General features: G+C 42.9%; 1 protein-coding gene across 1 annotated transcript in view; it reads left to right on the top strand.

The window, feature by feature from the left end:
- LOC126162910 (UDP-glucosyltransferase 2-like) overlaps window positions 1-17,537 on the top strand; it is a 98,316-nt gene extending 80,779 nt beyond the window's left edge. Inside the window, exon 6 of the mRNA XM_049919725.1 lies at window positions 16,468-17,537. Coding sequence (XP_049775682.1) covers window positions 16,468-16,756 — 289 coding nt within the window. The 3' untranslated portion in view covers window positions 16,757-17,537. The remainder of the gene's footprint in view (window positions 1-16,467) is intronic.
- The last annotated feature ends 9,241 nt before the right edge of the window (window positions 17,538-26,778 follow it).

Here is a 26,778-nt window from a genome sequence, read left to right as displayed (position 1 = left end):
GTCTTGTAAATATCTTTTGCACTCATCACTATCTGCAGGAACGCTTGCTTGCAGTGAATGACCCTGAAAACAGAAGTGCATAAAAGACAATAGGAGAAATCCTGAATGTTCGGTGTGGGTGAAGCCCATGAGCTGTTCAAAGGTCTCAGAACTCCAACTTTTAGGAGTTCATCGACTGCAGCCTTAGTGACACAGAGCTTGTCTGGCGGTAACCTGTGTGGTCTGTGATGGACTGGATGGCGTGGCATGGTGGTAATTCATGTACCACTCCATTCCTGATAGTACACTGTATAAACGACTCTTGTGGAGAGATTGGGTGTATAGGCATGCATGGAGTTTCAGTGGGAAGCACACAAGTGAGAGTCGCATTACTGACCTTGGGTGGGGGGTGATGAGTGAAGGGTTGTGTTGCCAGAGGCACTTCCTCAGAGACTTCCATCGCCGTGTTGAGGCCGGTTTGAGACGGTGTGACGAAGTTGTCATTGGCGAATGTAGGTGACCGTTGTGTCCGAATTCGGCTGCAGCGAGATGGTGGGCATGCTGAGGCTGTTGCTGCGAACTGTGTGCAGTGGTATTATTGTCGGGCAGAGTATACGATCGCGAACCTAACTGTTCGGATTACTGTGGCTCAGTATGTCCCAGATTTTCATGGGAAGTGGGAGAGGCAACAAAGCCTCAAAGTAAATCGTTAGTAGTACATCATTGTTAGGTTTATTGTCCACTGTTGGATCACTGCATTTGATGAATGTCGGTTGCAGAAGAGTAGATTACAAAGCACCATACACTCTAACATTGAAATCATTGTCTTGTCTCGTGAACTGCACCACACACTGGTTGCACAATGGCATATTGTCGACGTGTAGTATCTGACTCTGCATGAAAATAAATCAGTATGTGGTCGTCATGGATCACACAGGACTCTACAGTCCTGTGCCAGGATAGGACCAGGGTGACAGATAACACGTTCCGATATGAATAGCACTCTTTTTATTACACAAATAACCGCGATACAAGAGACAGCCATAGAACCAACTAAAGTGCATTCACAGTTCGAAAGACTGCAGTCAACAGTCAGCGAGGTTAATGTGTTGTGTTGACAGAGGTGCTTCCGCAGAGACTGCCATTGTTCTGCCAAGACCAGGTTGAGATAGTGTCACAAAGTTCTCTTGGGAGAGTGTAGGTGATTGTTGTGTCTGGGCTTGGCAGCAGTGTAGTGGCAGGGACGCTGAAGCTGGTGCTGTGATGTTATTATCGATGGTACTGATGCAATTTCAGTGTTAGAGTATGACGAAGATCCTGTCTGCTGATCTGGACCAGTTATCCAACGATTTGCGTTTATGGGAGTTTGAAGATCCATAAAGTCCATAACATATGGTATGGCATCAGTTGATAACTAGTCTGCGTAACCTACGTCAGAGCTGAGACGGAGTCCTGTTCATGTACATCTACATCGTTCTTCGCAAGCCAGCTAACGGTGTGAAACTGATCCCTCGTTCCCTGTTCCACTGGTGTATGTGGGAAGAATGATTGTTGGTATGCCTCTGTATTAGCTTTAATTTCTCGAATTTGCTCCTCGTGGTAATTTCGCAAAATTTATGTGGGAGGAAGTAATCTGTCGTCCAATTCTTCCCGGAAAGTGCTCTCTCGAAATTTTGATAGTAAGTCTCTCTGTGATGCACAATGCCTCTCTTGTAATGTCTAGTACGGGAGTTCGTTGAGCATCTCCCTAACGTTCTCATGTCGACTAAACGATCTCATGATGAAACACAGCGCTCTTCATTGTGTCCCAGATTGATGAACCCAGATTGATGAACAATAATCAAGAATCGGAGAACAAGCGTCTTGTAAGCCACTTCATTCATGGAGCGTTACACTTCCTTACCATTCTTCCTGTGAATCTCAGTCTGGCATCTGTTTCTCCTACTATTTGTTTTACATAGTCATTTCACATAAGGTTACTCTGGACAGTTACTCCTAGATAAAAAATGGAAATGAGCGTATGGCATCGTTGACCGGGAGATCCCATGAGGGGAATTTCGGCCGCCTAGTGGAAGTTATATTTCAGTCGACGCTACATTTGGCGACTTGCGATGAGAATGAAATGATGATGAGGACAATACAACAGCCAGTCTCCGAGACGGAAAAATCTCCAACCGACCGGGAATCGAAACCGGGCCCGTTTCATGGGAGGCAAGCACGTTACCACCCAGTTAACTGTTACTGTATATTCTATGTCCAGCAATTCGTCATCAATGGTGTAATTGTACAGTAGTGGATTTCTTTTCCTATCCATGCGCAGTATGTTACATTTATTTACATTGCTGGTCAATTGCCAGAGCCTGCACCATTCATCAGTCCCCTGCTGGTATTTCTGCAAATCTATACCGTTGCATTGCTACTTTCTTATAATCACATCGTCTGCAAACATTCTTAAAGAACTTCTGTTGCTTCCTACTAATCATTTATATACATTGTAAACATTAAAAGTCCTATCACACTCCTTGGGGTATTCCGGAAATTACCTTTCATCTTTCGATTTCCCTTAACAGGAACGTATTGAGTTCTATCTGCAAGGGTGTCCGTTCCCCAGATGTTCGTTACAAATCACTTGCTATAGTTGTTCTTCCGGCATCCGCAAGAGGGATTGCAGAAGAGACGATTTTGCTGAAGTGTACTTGTTATCTGCCGGACGTGCAAGGATAATGTCACCTACTGCAAAGCGTGCTCTCCTGAGAGATTGAGCAGCGTAACAAGTTTAGCATCGTCACTAGTGACGTCATATGTGGCGAGGATGCTTTTGACTATAGCGAACCAGACAGTGGGTTGGTCCAGGTCAAAAAGTGTCTATCTAGGATGTGTGCTAAAGCTTGTGGAGGCGACATCAATGGGTAGTCGTGCCAGCTACCAGCACGACATCCTTAGGGGTACGACAGACGAATGTTGCATATCTGTTCGAAGCACAGTTGGGAGCCCAATACGACTTTCTGAAGACTGTTCAGCCGGCTGCACTAGCACCGGATCGAACGATTTTGCACGCGGCATGGAAGAAACGTCAGTCTAAACGAACAATTACGAATCTGACCAGTCGGACAGTTGTGGCTCAGTATGTGCCAGATTTTCGTGCGGAGTGGGAGTGGCAATGAAGTCACCAAATACATCGTTTGTAGTATACCATTGCTCGACAATATTCTCTGCTGTTGAAGCACTGCACTGATAAGTGTCACTTTGATGTTTGACGAATGTGGGTTGCTGAAGAGTCGATTGCGAAGCACTATACTGTCTAACACTGAAGTCATTGTATTGTCTTGCAAATTGCGGTGCACAAAAATTGCACAATGGCTGAATTGTCGATGCGTAGTATCCGAACCGACATGAAAACAAATCGCCGACAGAACAGACACCACACATTTATGACTTATCTGTAAGCTTGAATGATATCGTCTGTGCGGATACGCAATAGGATGATAACCTGTTGCGAGAGTACAGGGATTACTGTGAGCAAATGAGGTAATGTGCTACTTTTAAACTGAGAATTTGGGTCGCACGGAAAGCGTTCTCGGATAGCCAAAGCAGTTGAGGCAATCACACGCATAAAGCTAGAAATCCAGGTTCGAGTCCCATTCCGGCACCAATTTTCAACTTACGCCATTGATTTATTTCGAAGCGCAGTTGCGACTGAAGTTGATACCTCCCTCAAGACATCGATATTTACAGCTCATGTATCAAAATACTGTGGTGTCTGTTCTGTTAGACATGTTCGACAGAACAGATATAGTAGACCCGTAGGCTTGACTGCTAAGATACCCTCAGTGTGGATGCACAGTAGGATCCAAATTTCTTGCGGGAAACCAGGAAATGCTGCGAGCAACTGAGTGTGCGGTAAGTTGAGGATTTGGATCGGATGGAAAGCATGCTTGGATTGCCGAAACAATTAAAGTGACCGCTCGCGTAACGTGGGAAATCTGGTTTCGAATCCTGATCTGACACAATTTTACAACTTTCGCTATTGTATTATTTCAATTCCCAATTGCGGACATCTTCGACGGAACAGACATCAGACGTATGTAGTAAGTGTTTAAACTTTTTGCGGTATTCGTACACGAACCTCTTCCACCATTTCAGTCGCAACTGTCAACAGTCTGTCACACACTATCGTATCTTTACACAATTTGCCAAATAAGCCTCCCGAATGCCACAGTTTTCACGGATTTTCAGTACATTTCTTTGGAAGTTGGTCCACTTTTGACGACTCGGAAATAAAAAAAATGGTTCGGAACACTATGGGACTTAACATCTGAGGTCATCAGTCCCCTAGAACTTAGAACTACTTAAACCTAACTAACCTAAGGACATCACACACATCCATGCCTTAGGCAGGATTCGAACCTGCGACCGTAGCAGTCGCGCGGTTCCGCACTGAAGCGCCTAGAACCGCTCGACCACCGCGGTCGTCCTCGTAAATAACTTCAACACCACCTGCTTCGTGTAATATTTTCATTTCAGCACAATCAGTGCATGAGATACTTACATTGTCACTAATAATGTCCGGTGTTTTAACTTTTTCGGCATTTGTCACGGTACTTCATTTGTATCATTCGGAAATCTGCATTTAAGTGTCTTGAATTTCAGTTTTGAGTCCATTACGCTTCTTGTTACCTTCTCTTCGGAATTCATCATTCTTCCGACTAAGTGTATTAGTAAGCTCTACTCACACATTATCAGTTTCGTCACACAATTGTCCCTCATCTCTTGAGTCATTTCTTCGATTCTTTTACTAGTTTTTTCATTTTCCTGATTAAGTTTTTTCATTTGCTGGTCGAGTTTTTCACGTTTTTGCAACATCTGCAACAGTAAATCAATTCCCATTCCCATTTTGTAACCCTGCTGGTGCAGAACTATGCATTTTCGCGTCTGAATCACAGCTCGCGAAATGATAAAGTTCAAAACTCTTTTCTACTCGTTTTGCTCTGTGTCGGCCATCGTAATAATGTTCACAATAATCACTGTTCATTATAATTGATGCCTATGCATAATTTAAATTTGTTAATAATGCTCACAGTTTCTTTCCTGATCACTCCTGAACAATGTTGAATCCAGTTCGATATGAACTGCTGCTGTCGCAAATAACCGATGCACACACAATGTTGCTATGTTGTCTTCTCCAACGTATCCGATGATTGCGATAAAATCATAGTACGACACATGCGTCGCCATGAATAGCCTTCTACTGCCCAACCGCATCAATAATGTTCTATCTAAGATGATTTGATACTATTTATGCCAACAGTGATGCTTAGCTTTGTTGTTGTTGTTGTGGTCTTCAGTCCTGAGACTGGTTTGATGCAGCTCTCCATGCTACTCTATCCTGTGCAAGCTTCTTCATCTCCCAGTACCTACTGCAACCTACATCCTTCTGAATCTGCTTAGTATATTCATCTCTTGGTCTCCCCCTACGATTTTTACCCTCCACGCTGCCCTCCAATACTGCCTCAGAACATGTCCTACCAACCGATCCCTTCTTCTGGTCAAGTTGTGCCACAAACTTCTCTTCTCCCCAATCCTATTCAATACTTCCTCATTAGTTATGTGATCCCCCCATCTAATCTTCAGCATTCTTCTGTAGCACCACATTTCGAAAGCTTCTATTCTCTTCTTGTCCAAACTATTTACCGTCCATGTTTCACTTCCATACATGGCTACACTCCATACAAATACTTTCAGAAACGACTTCCTGACACTTAAATCAATACTCGATGTTAACAAATTTCTGTTCTTCAGAAACGCTTTCCTTGCCATTGTCAGTCTACATTTTATATCCTCTCTACTTCGACCATCATCAGTTATTTTGCTCCCCAAATAGCAAAACTCCTTTACTACTTTAAGTGTCTCATTTCCTAATCTAATACCCTCAACATCACCCGACTTAATTCGACTACATTCCATTATCCTCGTTTTGCTTTTGTTGATGTTCATCTTATATCCTCCCTTCAATACACCATCCATTCCGTTCAACTGCTCTTCCAAGTCCTTTGCTGTCTCTGACAGAATTACAATGTCATCGGCGAACCTCAAAGTTTTTATTTCTTCTCCATGGATTTTAATACCTACTCCGAATTTTTCTTTTGTTTCCTTTACTGCTTGCTCAATATACAGATTGAATAACATCGAGGAGAGGCTACAACCCTGTCTCACTCCCTTCCCGACCACTGCTTCCCTTTCATGTCCCTCGACTCTTATAACTGCCATCTGCTTTCTGTACAAATTGTAAATAGCCTTACGCTCCCTATATTTTACCCCTGCCACCTTTAGAATTTGAAAGAGAGTATTTCAGTCAACATTGTCAAAAGCTTTCTCTAAGTCTACGAATGCTAGAAACGTAGGTTTGCCTTTCCTTAATCTTTCTTCTAAGATAAGTCGTAAGGTCAGTATTGCCTCACGTGTTCCAGTATTTCTACGGAATCCAAACTGATCTTCCCCGAGGTCGGCTTCTACTAGTTTTTACATTCGTCTGTAAAGAATTCGTGTTAGTATTTTACAGCTGTGGCTTATTAAACTGATTGTTCGGTAATTTTCACATCTGTCAACACCTGCTTTCTTTGGGATTGGAATTATTATATTCTTCTTGAAGTCTGAGGGTATTTCGCCTGTTTCATACATCTTGCTCACCAGATGGTAGAGTTTTGTCAGGACTGGCTCTCCCAAGGTCGTCAGTAGTTCCAATGGAATGTTGTCTACTCCGGGGGCCTTGTTTCGACTCAGGTCTTTCAGTGCTCTGTCAAACTCTTCACGCAGTATCGTATCTCCCATTTCATCTTCATCTACATCCTTTTCCATTTCCATAATATTGTCCTCAAGTACATCGCCCTTGTATAGACTCTCTATATACTCCTTCCACCTTTCTGCTTTCCCTTCTTTGCTTAGAATTGGGTTTCCATCTGAGCTCTTGATGTTCATACAAGTGGTTCTCTTATCCCCAAAGGTCTCTTTAATTTTCCTGTATGCAGTATCTATCTTACCCCTAGTGAGATAAGCCTCTACATCCTTACATTTGTCCTCTAGCCATCCCTGCTTAGCCATTTTGCACTTCCTGTCGATCTCATTTTTGAGACGTTTGTATTCCTTTTTGCCTGCTTCATTTACTGCATTTTTATATTTTCTCCTTTCATCAATTAAGTTCAATATTTATATAATATTGCTTAGCTTTATTGAACAATAATCTTAATTATGATGAATCAGGATCTACGCCTGCCCTAAAATAACACAAACATTGAACACGATTTATTTATATAAAGTCTCTTGAAATCGACTTAACATTACAATTTGTTTCACAATACCATGTGCCATAAACGTGAACCACCTTGCTACGTCACAGCTATCTTACATTTCCTCCTCTTACTTCCACCACAGCTAATTTGCAATCCTTTCATCACTGCGAATATCACCGCTCATTGTTGGCGTCAGCGATATTGTATACCAACACATAAGAGTACTGTACCCTTGGACAATGGGACAATGAATGATTGAAAACGAGTGATTTGCAATGATAAATCACACTATACTTGTGGCAATGTCAACGTACATCTACATGATACTGTGCAAATCACACTTAAATGTCTGCCAGAGGGTTCATCGAGCTATCTTTAGAATAATTTTCTATTACTCTACTTTCGAACAGCTCACAGAAAAAAGACCACCTATATCTTTCCGTGCGAGATCTGATTTCCCTTATTTTATTATGATGATCGTTCTCCCTATGTAGATCGGCGTCAATAAAATAGTTTTGCATTCAGAGGAGGAAGTGGGGATTGAAACTTCGTGAGAAGGTCCCGCCGCAACGAGAAACGCCTTTGTTTTAATGATGTCCACCCCAAATCCTGTATCATGTCGAAGACAATCACTCTCCTATTTCTTGATAACACAAAACGTGCTGCCTTCTTTGAACTTTCTCGATGTACTCCGTTAACCATACTCGGTAAGGGTCCCACATCGCGCAGCAGTACTGCAAAGGAGGACGGTAAATGTAAATGTCATGTGACTAGGGCCTCACGTCGGGTAGACCGTTCGCCGGGTGCAAGTCTTTCGATCTGACGCCTCTTCGGCGACTTACGCGTCGATGGGGATGAAGTGATGATGATTAGGGCAACACAACACCCAGTTCCTGAGCGGAGAAAATCTCCGACCCAGCTGGGAATCGAACCCGGGCCCTTAGGATTGACATTCTGCCGCACTGACCACTCAGCTACCGGGGGCGGACGGGAGGACGGTGAAGGATAGTTTAAGCAGTCTCTTTAGTAGTCTTTGCTTCGCCTTCCCCATAACATGTACTATGTGTTCTTTCCAATTTAAGTTGTCTAAGGGTTTGGGTTTGGCGAATGCCTGGAGAGTGCTATCTGCCATCATGTGTAGTGCCAATAGTGAAGTAAAGAGAAGGTGTCGTTACGATATGAGAGCGTTTTTCGTAGTTCGGGTGAGGTCCTCTCATTGAGGTTAAGATAACAATAAATGTGGAAGGATATGAACACTTTTTACAGCATTATGTACTGCGTACAATAGAGGAGCAATCTGGAGTGTTTGTATCATCATGACAATGTACCCTGTCATAAAGCAGCATCTGTGAGGGTTGGCTTGTGGACAGTAACGTTCATGGCCTGCCCAGAGTCCCAACCTGAACACAATGGAGCGTGTTGTGGCTTACCAACACAAGTACAAGCATAGCGTACCAATAGGGACAAGAAAGGAGGCACGAAGGGCGCCAAAAACAGAAATAACAATCATCCATTTATTGCACCATTACACACGCACATCATGATATATGAGACGTTATAATTGCCATACTCAAATCTATTATGACAAACAATATGTATCACGAAGGGCACACACAATGGAGTTTAAGAAATTACAATGGCACATCAACTCCGCTATGACAAACAGTGTGCATAATGAAGGCCGCACAATTTTACCAATGTAAGAAATTAAAATAATACTAGCATAAAATTAACTAAAATGCCTTGAAGGAAATGTTTATGAGAAGAACACGACGGGCCGCAAGGGAGGAGGCTACACAATACTTAACTCAGGTGCACCAAAACAAACAACAGACACCAGCCCGCGCCAACAACGGACACGTAAGGCACGCAACTACTCTCTCCGTTGCGGTTCCGCGCGTTCCACCCAAGTAATAGCTACCTGAAACATTTTAATACTTGGAACAGTACACCAGTGATGAGCAAATTAAAAAAAAGCAATAACCTGACATAAAAATACAATAATTTAAGAAAATCACATCATATGACTATGAGCCTAAGGTCTTTCGGTAATTAACAGATTACGAAACAAGTAAAGGGGCATGTGCCACTATTAAATCTTCCGTAATTACACTACTAAATTTCTCAGTACCCAATTTGCAATTAACGCAACAAGAATTAAATCATTTAACAGCTAATGTTACTTTAAAATAATAATAAAATCATTTCATACAGCAGACGACCAAGAATGGCCCGATCAGTACTCCCCAGTGAAGCAGTTCACGGCTCCGAGCACACAGCCCCATACAAAATGCAACACAACCACAGCGACCCGGCGTACTACCAGAACCACCGGGCAGTAAACCAAAATCGTACTAAGCCAAAACAAGGACCGACTTTTAAAATAACGAGACCTAGCCCGGGCCGGACAACAGACCAAATGCCGGGAAATCCATAAGAAACCTCAGCCAACTTAATATATATAAAAAAATTATGAACAATATGCAAAACACAAGACCTCTCAGTCCAAAAGCTTCCGTTTAGTCCCGAAGGTGGCTCCGACCCGCCTGCTGAGGGGCCAAGCGTCGTACAGAGTGCCGAATCAAGCTTAACCTTCGCTAATGGAAAGCGGAAGCACCACAAGACAAAATAAACTCCAATCTAACTGCGCAAGGCAAACTCTAAGGAGTGCCACTCGAAGACTATGCACTTGAAGATCAAACATAAAGCACCCAGACTAACGTGCCGCTGAACGACGCACTTCTATCACCAGCGTCTAGTAGAGTACGGAGAGCAGCGTACCCCATGGATATACATCCATGGGACGGTAAACGAGGATAGCAGTCCCAGCGACGGAGAGACAGGAGGACGAAATGGCATCCCGCCGCACACAGAAGTTATTTCAAACTCAGGCTCGACAAACTACAACAGGTGAGATTTTGCTCCCCTTACGAATCAAGTTAAACGCCACACCACGCCGCTGTCCTCATTATTAACCTTAAAATCACTGTCCGGTCTTCCCATCGGGCCCCACTCGGCGTCCAGACGCAAACAACCCCAGCCGAGCCGAACTGTCTCCACGCCAAGGGAGCCACCTCTTTTCTCCTCACACGCCTCCAGCTAAGCTCTGGCCAGCGATCACACACGTAAACAACCGCCTAACGCCAAAGCGCCGTCTGCGTGAAAACTCAGCACTAAGATCGATACGGACTTGGAAATAAGCGAGCACCGTAACAGAACGCATTTGGGATGAGTTGGAACATCGACTTCGTTCCAGACTCCGTTGTTCAAAATCACTGCCTTCTCTAGTTTCGGCTGTTGAGGAAGAATGGTTGCCATTCCTCCACAGAGATTCAGCTACCTCACTGAAAGTGTCCCCAGCAGATGTCAAATGATCATAAATGCAGAGGAAGGATGACCTCCATATTAATGTCCGCTAATTGGTGTCCGAATACCTTTGATCATACAGTGTACACTCTATGACAAAAGAAACGACACATCGCGGAGGAATTATCCGAATGGTGCGGAAATAAGTAGATGCTTCGTAAATGTACAGAGAAACAAATGATTGCAATTTCCGGAAAAATGGATAATATATTCAAGAGGAACAGCTTCAAGTCAATTACCCGTTGGCCGACCTCTGGCCCTCTGGAATCTAACTGACTGGAGTGGAACTGTCTTCAGTTACGAGTTCCGCTTCGAACTGAAAATGATTCAAATAGCTCTGAGCACTATGGGACTTAACTGCTGTGGTCATCAGTCTCCTAGAACTTAGAACTACTTAAACCTAACTAACCTAAGGACAGCAAACACATCCATGCCCGAGGCAGGATTCGAACCTGCTACTGTAGCGGTCGCACGGCTCCAGACTGTAGCGCCTAGAACCGCTCTGTCAGTCAGGCCGGACTTGGAACTGCGCCCTGGTGACCAGCGAAGAGGTGTCTGCAGACACCCCAGATAGAGGTGGGATACCAACGTGACTGTCGGCTCCCTTAAGCCCTGACAACCCGCAGTGGTGATACGGGGTGACAATTCTTCATAGCAGGACCCCTTTACAAGTCACCCGCAACATCCTTACAGCACAGCAGTACATCAACGATATTCTACACTCCGTTTTCTTGGCCTTTATGGCAAGCCTCCTCGACTTGCATTTCACCAAGACAACCCTTTCAGACCAGACATACTAAACATTAGATTTTTGAATTTTCTTTTTTTAATTAGATTATTAGAAATACATCGAGACAGAACAATGTGAAAAACAAGTGTCACATACATTAACTGAACACATATGAGGAGGTTTAAAATGCAGCTGCTGTGTATGAAATCCGTAACTTTTGGTGGTAAAATAAAATGTAGTTTCTTTCTGCGGATAGGCATAGGGCTACTTCACAGAGAACACACTTGAATAATCATTTTTTAAATGTTGTAGAGAAAATAGGATCTAAATGTTCATTAGAAGAAGCAAGGCAGTTAATGGAAGAGGCCTTACCCGCACCATTTGATACAACTGAAATTCCACCCACCTCTCCTTCTGAAATTAGGAAGATAATAAACTCTCTCAAGAATAAAAGCTCACATGGAATTCATGGCATTTCCAGCAGGATAGTAAGAGCTTGTTCCCAAGATATAAGTGGGATTCTTAGCCACATATGTAATAGCTCTCTGAAGCAGGGTATTTTCCCAGATAGACTGAAGTATGCCATTGTTAAACCACTGCATAAAAAAGGGGATACGTCTGATGTCAACAACTACCGTCCAATCTCTCTTCTGACTGCCTTATCCAAAATTCTTGAAAATGTAATGTATTGTAGAGTAGCTAAACACCTTTGTAAAAATAAAGTTTTAACAAAATGTCAGTTTGGTTTTCAGAAGGGTTTTTCAACGGAAAATGCTATATATACATTTAACTAATGAAATATTAAATGCTCTGAGTAACTGGAAGTCACCTGTTGGGATTTTTTATGATCTATCAAAGGCTTTTGATTGTGTAAATCATGGAATACTTCTAGATAAGCTCAAGTACTGTGATATGAATGGGACAGTGCTCAAATGGTTTAAATCATACCTAACTGGAAGGGCGCAGAAAGTTGAAGTAAGCAGTTCACATAATATGCAAAAAACTGGTGATTTCTCAAACTGGAGAACAATCAAGAAGGGGGGGCCGCAAGGTTCGGTCTTGGGTCCTCTGTTGTTCTTAATATTTATTAATGAGTTGCCATTCTATATTCACGAAAATGCAAAGTTGGTACTTTTTGCCGATGATACATGTATCACACCCAACAGACAAGAATTAACTGGTGAAATTGTAAACGATGTTTTTCAAAAAATTATTAAGTGGTTCTCTGCAAATGGGCTCTCATTAAACTTTGACAAAACACAGTATATACAGTTCCACACAGTAAATGGAATGACACTATTAATAAAAATTTACTTCGATCAGAAAGCGGTAGCTAAGGTAGAATATTCAAAATTTCTAGATGTATGCATTGATGAAGGATTGAACTGGAAAAAACACACTGAGGATCTGCTTAAACGTTTGAGTTCAGCTACTTATTCTGTTAGGGTCATTGAAAATGTTGGCGATACACATCTGAGTAAATTAGCTTACCACGCCTATTTTCAGTCTCTGCTTTCGTATGGCATCAAATTCTGGGGTAACTCATCATTGAGTAAAAGAGTGTTCATTGCACAAAAGCGTGTAATCAGAATAATTGCTGGAGCTCATCCAAGATCATCATGCAGACACTTATTTAAAGAGCTAGAGATCTTCACTGTAGCTTCACAATATATATATTCACTTATGCAATTTTGTTATTAACAATCCGAACGAATTCAAAAGTGATAGCAGTGTACATGGCTACAACACCAGGAGAAAGGATGATCTTCACTACTCAAGGTTAAATCTAACTTTGGCTCAGAAGGGGGTAAATCATGCTGCCACAAAAGTCTTTGGTCACTTACCTAATAGCATCAAAAGTCTGACAGATAGTCATATAGCATTTAAAAGGAAATTAAAAGAATTTCTTAATGGCAACTCTTTCTACTCATTAGATGAATTTTTGGATGTAGTAAGTGGGTAATTTCCCCAAACCCACAAGAAAAATTAAAAATATTAAGTGTCATGTAATGTAATGTAGTGTAATGTAATATCCTGTATAGACACCTTTTATTAACCTGCCACGTTACACATCATTACGAAGTGTCGTATTCATGATCTACTTTTTTTTTTTTTTTTTTTTTGCTAATGATACGCTTTGACGTCCAGGAATTTCTGATTAGCTTGGAAAACTATTAGTCACTGCGTACTATCGCCAAATCGAGATCACTGTCTTCAGCTAACATATCATCTCCAATTCTTAATTTGTGTGGCCATGTTGTCCGTTGATGCTTTACAATTGTTGAGGGTATTTTCGTTCTGTCGTTGCAGCCACAAAGAAGTGCATGTTTTTTGTTTTCTCGAGACGCGTCTCACTTAAAGCATCACCAGTGGTCTGTAATTGAGTTATTTACTCTCTGATTTGCCTTAAGATTCAAAAACAGTTCTTTAGCAATATGTTGATTTTTACTTACGTGATTTCCGCTTGATTTCTCGCCGACATTGTGAAATGCCGTCTGCTAGCACATCGTTGATGTTTTTCCTCTTTATACACTGATAGTCGTAGTCCAATTTTTAGATGCTCTGTAGAACTGAGTATTTTTTATGTTTTACACAACACACTTTTCCGCACACGACTGTTTTCTGTTTGTTTTTATTCTTCTAAGTATGTATTGTGGTTCGCGTTTTGTAGTGTTGCCAACATAAAATTGCCAGTAGTTTGTCTGTGACCTTTACTCATTTTTTTAGTTTATTGTATGAGTGTAATTCTGTTTAATTATGTTGCTGTGTATTTATGTACTGTGTAAGAGTGGTGAAGTTTAGTGGTGATTTCTTTTTGGTGGGTGTGGGAGAAGCCATGATGAGTGGACATAAGTGTTGCGTAGTGTGATGAAGTGTGAGTTGGAGGAGAAGGTGAGGAGCTCGAAGTGAAATGAAACTGGAAGGGAGAGGGATTGGGTGGCAGAGTGGGAGAGGGTGAAGGATGGAAAAGACTCTTTTCTTTTTCTTGTAGTTTCATAAATTATTTTATTAGAGTCTGCTTTCCAATATTTATTTGGTCATTGAGCAACTGTTTATTTTGTGTTAATCATCACCACTTTCACTGCTGTTTTCAATCTCTGAGTCGGCATCAGAAGTAAACCCTTGCAAAAGGCACGCCTGAATTTCGGCTGCATTTATTCTGCGAGAGTACAACGTGTGAAACTGGAAATACAACTGGCCGCAGCTAGTCATGTTGCTTTTAGAGCCGCAGTGCTTTCAAAAGGATCCACCACAACAATCTTGAAAATAAGTACATAAATTTAATTTCTATCGCAATACGCAGAGACAAATTCAATCACAATTTGAAAACACAGACAGTCGTGCACTACAGACAAAAATGGCTCCTATGTTTGTTCATCTAACTGCTAAGATTTGAAACATAGGAAGTAGTTCAAGCTGCAACTCCTAGAGGGCAGCACCTACTGGAGACGTGAAAGGTAGCTGCAGATGTAGCTACTGTGCATCTGCTACGAAATGAGACAATCCAAGGTAGCTTCAAACGGAATCACATCGTCTCAAAGGGATAATTCCAGCACGCACACAGCGACTTTCTGCTGCTTGTGTTCATTCGTGTCAAACCCTACTCTGACCAGCAAGGTCATCAGATCTCTCCCCTCAAATGAGAACATTTGGAATGTTATGAGTAGGGCCCTCTAATCAGTTCGAAGGCCCATCCGCTTTTACAAGGCCCTCCAAATCCTCGAACAGCATGCGCTCCACCTTGCCTTCCGCATCCGCCTTCCTTCCCCCACACGGCTCCTGTATGCACCCATCCCCTTCCCCCACCTCCTCCTGTTCCTACAACATCTCCGCATCCTTTACGTTGTCTGCAGGCTTGAACCCACCCACCCTCTGGTTTCCTCCTTCCTCTCCACCCCCTGCCTGTTGCTGCACCTCTATTGCTGTATCCCTCCCTCTCTCCACCTCCACACCCTCCATCTCCTTCATCAGGACAATTTCCAGCGCCTCTCCCTCCCGGATGATGAACTTTGCTGTGACATCTACCCTTCCTTCCAACTATAACCTGGCCTTGTCCCCCCCCTCCCCAGGGCCTCCTTTTTCCTCTCCCCTCCTTCTCCCTAGGCGGATCTTCCTCCTTCCCCCCCCCCTGAGACCCTGCACCTCATCCTTGCCTCTTTCCTTCCCACATCCCTCCCTACCTGGCCCTCTTCAGTGCGCCCCCCCCCACCCATCTCCCCCCCCTCTCTTCCCTTCCCTCCCTCCCTTCTTCCGGTCTCCCTCATCTCCTTGCGTCTGGCAGATCCTCCGTTTTGACCATCGTCCGTGTGCCACATCAGTGTTGTGTTTAGTGCTGTTTCTCCTGTGCGTCAAGAGGTGTGATTTTAATTGTGTGCTGCCTTGAGGTTCACTGTCAGTGTTTGTTATGTGCTACGCTGTCCGTCGATACTTTTATGCTCCGGTCATACTGTGCCTTGTGTTCTTTTAATTGTCCCAGTGTGTGGTTTTTTTGTGTGCACTACTTTTTTACAGTTTTTATCTCTATTTTACAGTCGCCCCTCTTTTTCTCTATTGCCTTCCATGATGTTCCCCCTTTTTTTTAATATCTATGTTCACCATATTTTCTCCTTTGTATATTTTTAAATGTCTTCTATTATTTGTTCTATGTCTTTTGGCTGAAGAGCAGCGCATATGCTGCTGCCAGCCTGCCCCGATGGGGAATTGAATTACAGTAAAGGAAAAAAAAATCAGCTGGAAGATTTGACGTTCTAACGCCTCAGTTGGATACAATTTGGCACGATATGCCTTAGGAGGACATCCAACAACTGAGTCAATCAATGACAAGCCGAATAACTGCTTGCATAATGGCCAGAGGTGGATTAACGCGTTCTCGGAGTGCTCAATTTGTGAAACACTTTCCCAAGCACTTGCCCTGGATTAAATCATGCAATTTTTTTTCTGAAACTGTAATCACTTGTTTGTCTGTAGTCGTAAATGACACCTACCAATTCTGTCCCATTCTGATAATTCCTTCGTGGTACGTCCTCTCATTTTAGTGTGTGTTACCGTTGTGGGCGCAAAGGCCAGAGTGTCTAGTTGTGCCGTGCGGCTGGCGTGACGTTGCAGGTACCGCCAGCGGGCAGCGGAACTGTCGCTGTTGTTCCGCGACCAGCCACAGCCGCCACTGGAGCGCGCTGTCTACTGGACGGAGTACGTGCTGAGGCACGGTGGCGCACCGCACATGCGCAGCGCGGCGCTGGACCTCAGCTGGTGGCAGCTGCTGCTGCTCGACGTCGCGGCCTTCGTCGCCGTCTGCGCACTGGCGCCAGTCTTCCTCTGCCTCTTTGTGGTCCGCAGGTGTCGCCGCGGGCGCTCCACACGTGCAGTGTGCGCTGAGTCGAAGAAAAACCAGTGATGACGCCAGCTCTTCGAGGCCCAAGATACCTTCTTGAGTTCAGTGGGGTCGATCACTCGCACGCCACATAATCTGACTTCTCCCCACTGCAGTTATGTCAATACAATCAAAACAAATTCTCTGTTATGGTATATTCCTAATTTTTACTTATGAACCGTCTGACAGCAACTGAATAAAACACAATTTTAGTGCCATACGCGTTTCGCCTTTATGTTCTGCAAGGCATCATCAGTGGCCTGGGATATGTACATATGTTAGCTATTTAATTTACATTTTCGTCACTGTGCCTATAGGTTATAAACAGTTCTGGTGGTTGGTATTTCCTATTAAGTAGTAATGAGTTGAACTGTACTTACAGGTTGCGTGGACAATTTCTTACATATTACGCTCCTGTTGCATTTTTGGTGTTGTTCTTCTTCTTATGAATGCCAATTTGCGTTTTTTTCCCACGTTCCACAGGACTCTGAACTGGACGCTTGCTTCAATGCAATGTTTTGGTTTCTGTTGCCGACTATCAAATGTTTTTGCCAAAGATCGAATGTAAAAAAATACACCATAACACACCCACACACACACAGCACAAAAAAATTATATCACACCAAAACACACACACACACACATACACACACACAGAAACGCACACACAAATGAATACACGAACAGATCACAGATACTTCAATAATTGCGCTCGAAAGTTTGGCAATAACATTCGATCTTTGGCAAAAACATTTGACAGTCGGCAACAGAAACCAAAACATTGCATTGAAACAAGCGTCCAGTTCATAGTCCTGTGGAATGTGGGAAAAAAACCGCAAATTGGCATTCATAAAAAGAATAACAACACCAAAAATGCAACAGGAGCGTAATATGTAAGCAATTGTCCACGCAACCTGTAAGTACAGTTCAAATCATTACTACTTATAGGAAATACCAACCACCAGAACTGTTTATAACCTATAGGCACAGTGACGAAAATGTAAATTAAATAGCTAACATATGTACATATCCCAGGCCACTGATGATGCCTTGCAGAAAATAAAGGCGAAACGCGTATGGCACTAAAATTGTGTTTCATTCAGTTGTCAGACGGTCCATAAGTAAAAATTATCAATATACCGTAATATTACACGCAACTGAGGAACACAGGACTACAAAAGTTGAAATTCTCTGCATTCATCAGAACAAAAAATTAGCAATTTGTGCAGCACACCATTCTAAATAGTGGATGGACTGATATGCTGAGTATAAAACATAACAAATATTTTAATGAAAATTGTGAAGCAGCTACAAGTTGCATACAAATTTTCTTTGCTTTAGATTAGATTTACTTTCATTCCAACTGATCCGTAGTGAGGAGGTCCTCCAGAATGTAGAACGTGTCAGAAAAGCAATAATACATGACAAATATTTACAATTGAAACAAATAAGCCAATGTACCTTCCACAGGTTCCAAGTGGAATGATCCTCTTTTTTTAATGAACACTGTATAAAAGAATCATTTTAGAACACTCATTTACTAAGATCGCATTAATGCACTGCATTTAAAATTTAAAAAAAATGTTTTATTTATTTATAAGGTAATAAACATATTATAGAACTACTACAATATTTGCTGCAATTTTGTCATATGATGACATAGTTGCAGACCGTGGCTGTTATTTGAAGACAAATGTTGATGGTGTTATATTTTAGGACAATTAATCTGTAAAAAAAACACACAACATGTTATAAGGAAAGCGTGTAAACCGTCTGAAGATGAATCGCGACGATTCGAAACCGGTAACGGTACCCTCTGAATAAAGGAACTCAAAGTAAATTTGTGGCTGGTTGCTGTCCCAACACCATCAACATTTACTACAATACTTATTTACAATGAACACATTACTGCACTGAAATCGCGCGGAAGTTAGATTGTACTTTTGTATATACAAAAATAGCTTGATTCTACTGAGAAATTCATCAGTGGAGTAGAAGGAGTTGGCCAACAATAAATCCTTTAGGCTTCTCTTACACTGAATTTCATTGGTTGTTAAGCTTTTTATGGCTGCTGGCAACTGATGCGTTTCACTTGACAGACACGGGAAATCTTCAGAAATTTAGTGACCAGGAGTCCCACATTACATATATCTGCCTGTGTATAGGTCTACCGTCATATACGAGGGGCGTTTGAAAGGTCAGTTAGAAGTCCGAGAGATGGCACCACCGGCGCGTATCGAGGTCATGTTTAGATAGACGTTTGGAAAGAACGAACACCAAGTTTCAGCCATATTGGTCTATTTCTTTGTGTTTGGCATCCATGTGAATCAAGGTAGTCGAGTGACTGTAAAAAAAAACGGACGAAAAAGAATTTAGTGTGGTGATTACACATTACTTTATGAAAGGCAAAACGTCTCAGGAGACTAAAGAGAAGCTTGATTAACATTACAGTGACTCTGCACCTTCGATTAGAACAGTTTATAAGTGGTTTCAAAATTTTCGGAGTTGTCATATGGGCACAAGTGATGCTGAACGATGTGGACGCCCTGTGGAGGTTACGACTCCAGAAATCATTGATAAAGTCCATGATATGGTGATGGATGACAGAAGAGTTAAGGTGCGTGAGATTGTTAGTGCTGTGAGTATCTCGAATGCACTGGTAGTAATCTTTTGCACAAACATTTGAACATGAGAAAGCTAACCGTAAGATGGGTTCCGCGATTGCTTACGCTTGACCAAAAACGGAATCGTGTCAAGTGTTGCAGCGATGGTTAGTAGCTGTTCACAAAGAATCCGCAGGACTTTAATCGTCGTTTCGTCACTGTGGATGAAACATGGCTGCATTACTGTACTCCTGAGACCAAGCAACAATCTAAACAATGGGTTACCAAGGGAGAATCTGCACCAAAAAAGGCGAAGACCAATCCTTCGGCCAGAAAGGTTATGGCGACTGTCTTTTTGGATTCGCAAGGGATAATCCTCATCGACTATCTGGAAAAGGGTAAAACTATTACAGGTGCCTACTATTCATCGTTATTGGACCTTTGAAAACCGAACTGCAAGGAAAACGCTGGTGATTGGACCGCAAAAAAGTCCTTTTCCATCAGGACAATGCACGAGCACACACCTCAGCAGCTGTGGTCGCAAAATTAATGGAAATAGGATTCCAACTCGTTTCACATCCTCCCTATACTCCAGACTTGGCTTCCTCGGACAACTATTTGTTCCCCAATTTGAAGAAATGGCTGGCGGGACAAAGATTGCAGCAACTAATAGATCTTTTGCAGACTTGAACAGTTCCTATTATTCGGAAGTGATCAACAAATTAGAACAGCGTTGTACGACGTGTATAAGTCTAAAAGGAGACTATGTCGAAAAATAAAAAAGGTTTGCCCTAAACACGTAAGTAGTTTTTATTTTTGCACGGACTTTTCAAACGCCCCTCTTTTAAGATACTGATGGGAAAAAAATTACGACACCAAAGAATATAAAGTATTGAAATTGCGGGAATACGTTTGTCTAGGTAGCATATGTAAGTGATTAACAATTCGAGATCACTAGTTAATGTAAGCGCTAGATTAGTCATTACGAATGTGAAATGCTGGTACACTCATAATCGGATAACCGCCAGAATGTTGAAAGCAAGCATGCAGACGTGCATGTGTTGTGTTGCACAGGTGTCGGACGTCAATTTGTGGGATGAAGCTCCATGCCAGTTGCACTGGTCGTTCAATACAGAGACGGTTAATGCTCCTTGTGGATGATGCTGGAGTTTTCGTCCGATGGTGTCCCATCTGTGCCCAAATGGTGATCGAGCAGGCCAAGGTAATGTTTTGACACTCTGTAGAGCATGTTGGATTACAACAGTGATACGTGGGCGGGCGTTACGCAATTGGAAAACACCCCCTCGAATGCTGTTCATGAATGGCAGCATAACAGGTCCCATCACCAAACTGACGTACAAGTTTGTAGTCAGCGTGTGTGGAATAACCACGAAAGTGCTCCTGTTGTCATAAGAAATCACACTCCAGACCATAATTCCAGTTGTTGCTCAAGTGTATCTAGCACGCAGAGAGATTGGTTCATGCTCTCAACTGGTCTCCTACTAACCAACACACGGCGATCGCTGGCAACGCGGCAGAACAAGCTTTTGTCAGACTCAACAGCCTGACTTCCAACGAGCTCTCGGTTGACACCACCGAAGTCACCAAAATCACTGCTTTGGGGTCAGTGGAATGCACACTACAGAGTGTCTGGCTCGGACCTGTCCTTGAAGAACCGATTTGTGACAATTCATTGTGTCACTATGGTGCCAATTGCTGCTCAAATTGCTGCTGCAGATGCAGTACGATACGCCAGACCCACACACCGAACACGATGGTCTTCCCTCTCGGTTGTGCAACGTGGCCTTCCGGAGCCCAGTCTACTTGCGACCGTACATTCTCATGATCACCGCTGCCGGCAGTCAGGTACAGTGGCTAAATTCCTGCCAAGTCTTTCTGCAATATCGCAAAAGGAACATCCAGCTTCTCGTAGTCCTCACCAGTGAGGTGTTGATAAGGCATCTTTGTCGCCTTAAAGGCATTCTTGACTAACATCAACTCCCCACGTCCAGTCTCAAACGTAACTAACGCTAACGACCGTTGCAGCCTATATTTAAAGCAAACCGTATTTGCATTTTCATAGTGGCTCTTTCAGATGTAGTAATAATACGCCTATCAACTTTCGTTTATATCGCACAACTTCTTGGCGTTGCAATTTTTTTCCATCAGTGTATATCTGGCTGTGTATAGCCCCAGCTCCATACACAAAATATTTTATGAAAAGGTATCTCATTACATTATTTCCATGGGCATATACATTACACGTCAAAAGACGTCCTTCATGAACAGTAATAAATCGTTCCTTGACGATTCGTAGTCACTAAACTTCGAAAAAACTCACAGCATGTCGTTCAGAGCTTGTAAGAGGTTTCCTACCAGTATATGTCTAAAATATACACGGTGTTAAAAAAGTTATTCCAAACTTTAAGAGACGTAAGTATATACCAAAACAAGGAAAAATGTGCAGTAAACATGGACCCTAAAATGTTTACCTTAAGAATTACGAGCACTTGTTCATCTTTTTTACTGTGAAACACAGCTCTTGATCTGCAAGCTCCTGTTATGAACGACCTACAGAATGCAGTAAGCAAATGAGCAAACTATTGAGAACATATTATTTTGTAATAAATCAGCATCTATGAAGCAATAGCGTGTAGGCAATAACATTCCTGACTTGACGAGAGTCCCGCCCTGAACCCGATGAAATCCCTATGGGATGAGTTGGAACATCCCTTTTGCTCCAGCATACGCTGTTAATTGCATACGCCCTGCAGGGCTGTACTTGTGCGTATCGATGAATGAGGTGTTCAGTTTTGTTTTTCATTCTTTGTAAGGCATTCTTCTTGTGGCGGCGCGTTGCCGGTTTGTTCGCCAACAGAAAAATATTCCACTCACCTTTCGTTGATCTTTCTCTGCTGTTAGAAAACGAATGATGTTCCTCGGCTAGAGAAAGGGTACATATAATGCTTTTCGAACTCCAGGTTTTTACTAGCTATTAAGTGAGAGCAAGTTGTAGAATAAAATTCGTTTATATTGTTGCTTCTCGGATACAAATTAACTGCCAAATCCGATCTAATTTAATGTTACAATTACAACATTCACGCGTAATTACGGTCACTTTCAGTAGCCAACTTGTAGAATGTGCCTTAACCTGTCATCGGCTAATTAGCAGATAGGTTTCCTGTGAAACAGAATTCTCGCTTAGTATTTCAGAACTCGGTCATTTCGAACGTTCAGGTCTGGGTCACGTTTTTCCCAGTATTCCATGCGGATTTAAGTGGTACAAAAAAGTCACAGTTCACACAGAAAATCCGGAATTTACACTTTCGTCTTTGTTGTTGGTCCGCAAATACTTTACAACTTCCCACTATCTTTTTAAGGTCTTAATTCCGAGAATTAAAACGTCTTTTCAGAGCTCCAAGTAAACCTGTCCAATCGTGATGATAGCTGAGCTCCAAATCCTTTCTAGACTCTACAGATACAATTTTCCGGCACCGTATACTCAGTTAACAGACATGCCAAAATTCACATATTGCTTTTCATTTACACCTTCATTCACTGTAGTAATCAAACAGATTTAATCAGCAATAATTGACAGAAGACATACTATTCACTACAGATAAAATTATTAACGAAAAATACATTATTTTGACTGTTTCATATTTCATTGCCTCTACGATAGCAATATGGGAACACTGCTTGATTACCGGCCGCTCGTGGACTGTGTTGTGCTGTCCTCATCATCATTCCATCATCACCGACGCGCAAGTCGTCCAATGTGGCGTCATCTGAAATAAGACTTTTCCCCGGATTGGGCCTCCCGACCATCAATGCCACACATCATTCCATTTCATTTTACAGTTTTCATATGTCGTTCGTGTATGCTCGTCCTGTTCGTAAGTGTTATTCCTCGGAGTTTTGCGATTGCGTGGTTTTTCGTTGTAGTCATCTCCTATCCCTGTGGGTCTACAACGGTGATTCCCGACGATCGCGATCGCATATAAATTGAGCACATATCTGTCCATTCCTCAACGACAATGTTGCCGAAATGCCCACATTGTGCTGCGCAGTTTTCACTGGTAGACCACGACTTCAGCTGAGTGACAATGGACACTGCTATGTTGGTGTACAACAATGCCAAACAATGTAAGGTGACAATGTACCTTTTGATTCCAATTGAAATCCGTTTTTTACAAACCAGGGTACACCCGAGCCACGGCAATTCAACCCGTTGAATATGTGTTTAATCACTTTCGACGAGACAATCGCGCTGCGCGCAAATACGATCGCTTCGGAACTCATGCAGCTGGCTGCATCCCCTACCGTACCACGTCCCTTCCCAAGCATCATGTCACGCCAGCAATGGACTATACTGGCGTGGCAGTTCTATTACAACGAACATCGACGTGGGAGTCTTCTGGCCATTGGACGCACCTCAAACTACCGCCTTTCTGGCCATATCAACCTAATTTGTGATTTTCCATTTCAGAAAGCATATTCACATCGCGTGAAATCATCCATCTTGTGCCTGATCGCACGTTATGAACCCTGCGGATTGTAAAACTACACCTGCAAGTGCAACTGGCGATGGTCGCTCATAAAGATGATACTTTGGACACACGCCTTAAGCTCGCCGATCAGATGTATTCGGTCATACAACAAGAGAAAGCAATAATAATGTTGACAGCAATCACGATGGGCACGACTCACAACTTCAACGGCAATACAAGCGTTGGTCCACCAGCCACAAGTCGAGGCGACTCTTCCCGTCCTCAGTTGACTCTGACGTCACACACCGTCAGGTGGCTTGCGGAGTATGGGTGTAGGTGTAGATGTAGATGCCCGGTCGGAGCATTGACCTTCGCATGGCCTCTACAAATATCTACTTCCCTGCCATCCATGCCGCACCTGCACCTGCACAGAATACCGCTAATTGCGTCACGCCTGCACCAGCACACATCGCCATCTGCTTCGTGCCTGGCGCTACGCAGCATGTCACCGAGCACACTGCACCTGTGCGGAACACTGTCAACTATGCCACGTCCGCACCTCCGCAACACGTCGCTGACCATGGTGCACTTGTGCAGAACTCTTTCAACTGGTATTATGCAACATATGCTGTTGCCACACTTAACTACAACCCACCATACAATTTTCCAAACTAAACGCAGGATTCGCTGAGGTTCATCGGACCGTGCTGAATGTTTAAGTCGCCTTGACACTCACAGAGACAACAGATTGCTCCAGCCCTCCTCACTTCATGATAACACAATTGTTCTGTCCAACTACACCAGTGGCTGACTATGCCTCGTCGATGTAGGTTCCGAGGTCGGCACCTTGCCATCCTCTTCGTCAGGTGCCATTCCCGTCTACGTACCCACCAATCTCTGCGAGTCGAACGATTTGACAATTCAAGTCTACGGTTCACAGACCCTCCCACTCGATCTCGGCTTCGCCAAACAGTTCATCTGAACATTTATCAGTGTAGATGTGACAGAATCCATTTTGTCTCACACTTCAGCTTGGTCCTGGACCTATCCACCGGCAGCCTCATACACACGACCATCGACCGTTCCACCACCAGCATCCATGGCTGTGTCCCATTTATGGCTCAGCATAACAGCATAGCCCTCTCAGCATCCCAACCCCCATTTCCTGCAGACACGCCCGACGGTCATCATCAGTTCCTTCATGAGGACCTCTGCATGACGAATCAATTGCACCACGTTCAACGACTTTCTTCTGTCATGCATTAAGTGAACTTTCATCTATGCCACCTAAGGAACACCATCAGAGACAAGACTCAAGGTGTCGAATGCAAACTCCTCATGACACAGTAGTACATCGATAGATTACGCCAACAGCCTCCACTCGTCGCCTCCTCCTCGCTGACACACTCACAATATGGCGACTTGGCATTTCTTTCACCACCCATAGAGATGGTAACAACCTCACTCCCATTGGTCACTTTAAAGGTTAGTACAGAACTGCTCGTATGCTCAGACCCCACTGAGTTTTTGAAGGACCCCTCAAAGTATATTTCAGACAATGCTCCGTTAAGAATGGAACAGTCCATAAAATCATCACTACATCCAGCCCACAGTGTGTCACAGACCATGTCGATTACCACCTGACCTACCAATGGTTGCCGAAGTGACAGTGGATGAACCCTCTTATACTTCCTAGGATTCACCCATAAAACTGGTCCACAAGAAAGACGGTTCCACCAGGCTGTGCAGTAGCTACAGAATCCTTAAGGTGCACACTATAGGCAAATACTCTGTTCCGAAGATGGAGGACTTCACCCACTATCTAGCAAATGCCTCCGTTTTTAGTGTCCTTGATTGTAAAATGGCGTATCCATGAAAACCGACGTAGTCAGATGAATTCCAAAAAGAGCCGTAGTCATGAAACTCAGTCTATTCGAATTTATGTTCATATGGTATGGACTAAAAAACGTGGTACAATCATGGCAATGCTTTATAGATGGGTTACTTTTCAAGCTTCCATTTTCTTATACCAGGTTTTCAACACCCTCTCTCAAAACAGCATCATAACAAACCAAGAAAAATGTCAACTCCTTCTGAAAGAAGTCATCTTCTCAGACACACTGTAAATGCATCATCTGACAATTGCCTCCATTACAAGACTACCAAGAATTATGCAGAATCCTAGACATGATAAATTTGTACAGAAAATATCTTCCACATGCAGCAGCTTTGCAAGTACCTTAAAACAAACCCTTGCTGGCAAACATACCATTGGCAAACGAAAAAGTCTGTGGATGGACCAGATGCGGGCAGTGTTTGAATGCATCAAAGATTGCTTCACCCACGCCATCACCCTGAAAACAGCTTCTCCCTGATGCACAGCTCGTCGTAACAGCAGAAAAAAGTGACACTCCTATTGAAACGATAGGGGCTGTCCAGTAGCTGCCCTGGCTCTTTTCTCACAAACTCAGTCCATCCCTAAGTAAATGGTCCAACGACTACTTGGAGCTCATGGTACTCCACGAGATAGTAAGATATTTCAAGCAATATGTTGAAACAAGTTCATAATTACTTTAAAAGATGTACAGAAACATGTGTGTGACGTTCGACCACATGACTGCGAGTTTTAAAATCTCCTCTAATGTATCCTAACAACTGCCTGCAATGTTCTTGTATGCAGCAAACAACTTACCTTGCCTTGCCACTGCAACTGGATGATCAGCAAGAAGCAAAAATATTTCAAAAAGCAGTACTGCGATCCATGAGAGTGCAATGCATGGACTAATCGCAACAATTACTGCCATACTTTTATAAATAGAAGTTTAATGATCAGGAAGGGTTTGGTCAACTAACCCTAAACAACGCAAAGAAAAATGAAAGAAACCAATAAAAACTTTTAATTTACTATATTCAGAAAACTGATGTTTAAACGCTGACAAGCTCTACACAGACT

Source organism: Schistocerca cancellata, chromosome 1 (genome assembly GCF_023864275.1).
Source record: "Schistocerca cancellata isolate TAMUIC-IGC-003103 chromosome 1, iqSchCanc2.1, whole genome shotgun sequence".
Classification (NCBI taxonomy): domain Eukaryota; kingdom Metazoa; phylum Arthropoda; class Insecta; order Orthoptera; family Acrididae; genus Schistocerca; species Schistocerca cancellata.
The sequence above is the reverse complement of the archived record's forward strand: the minus strand, read 5'-3'. Positions and strand labels throughout refer to the sequence as shown.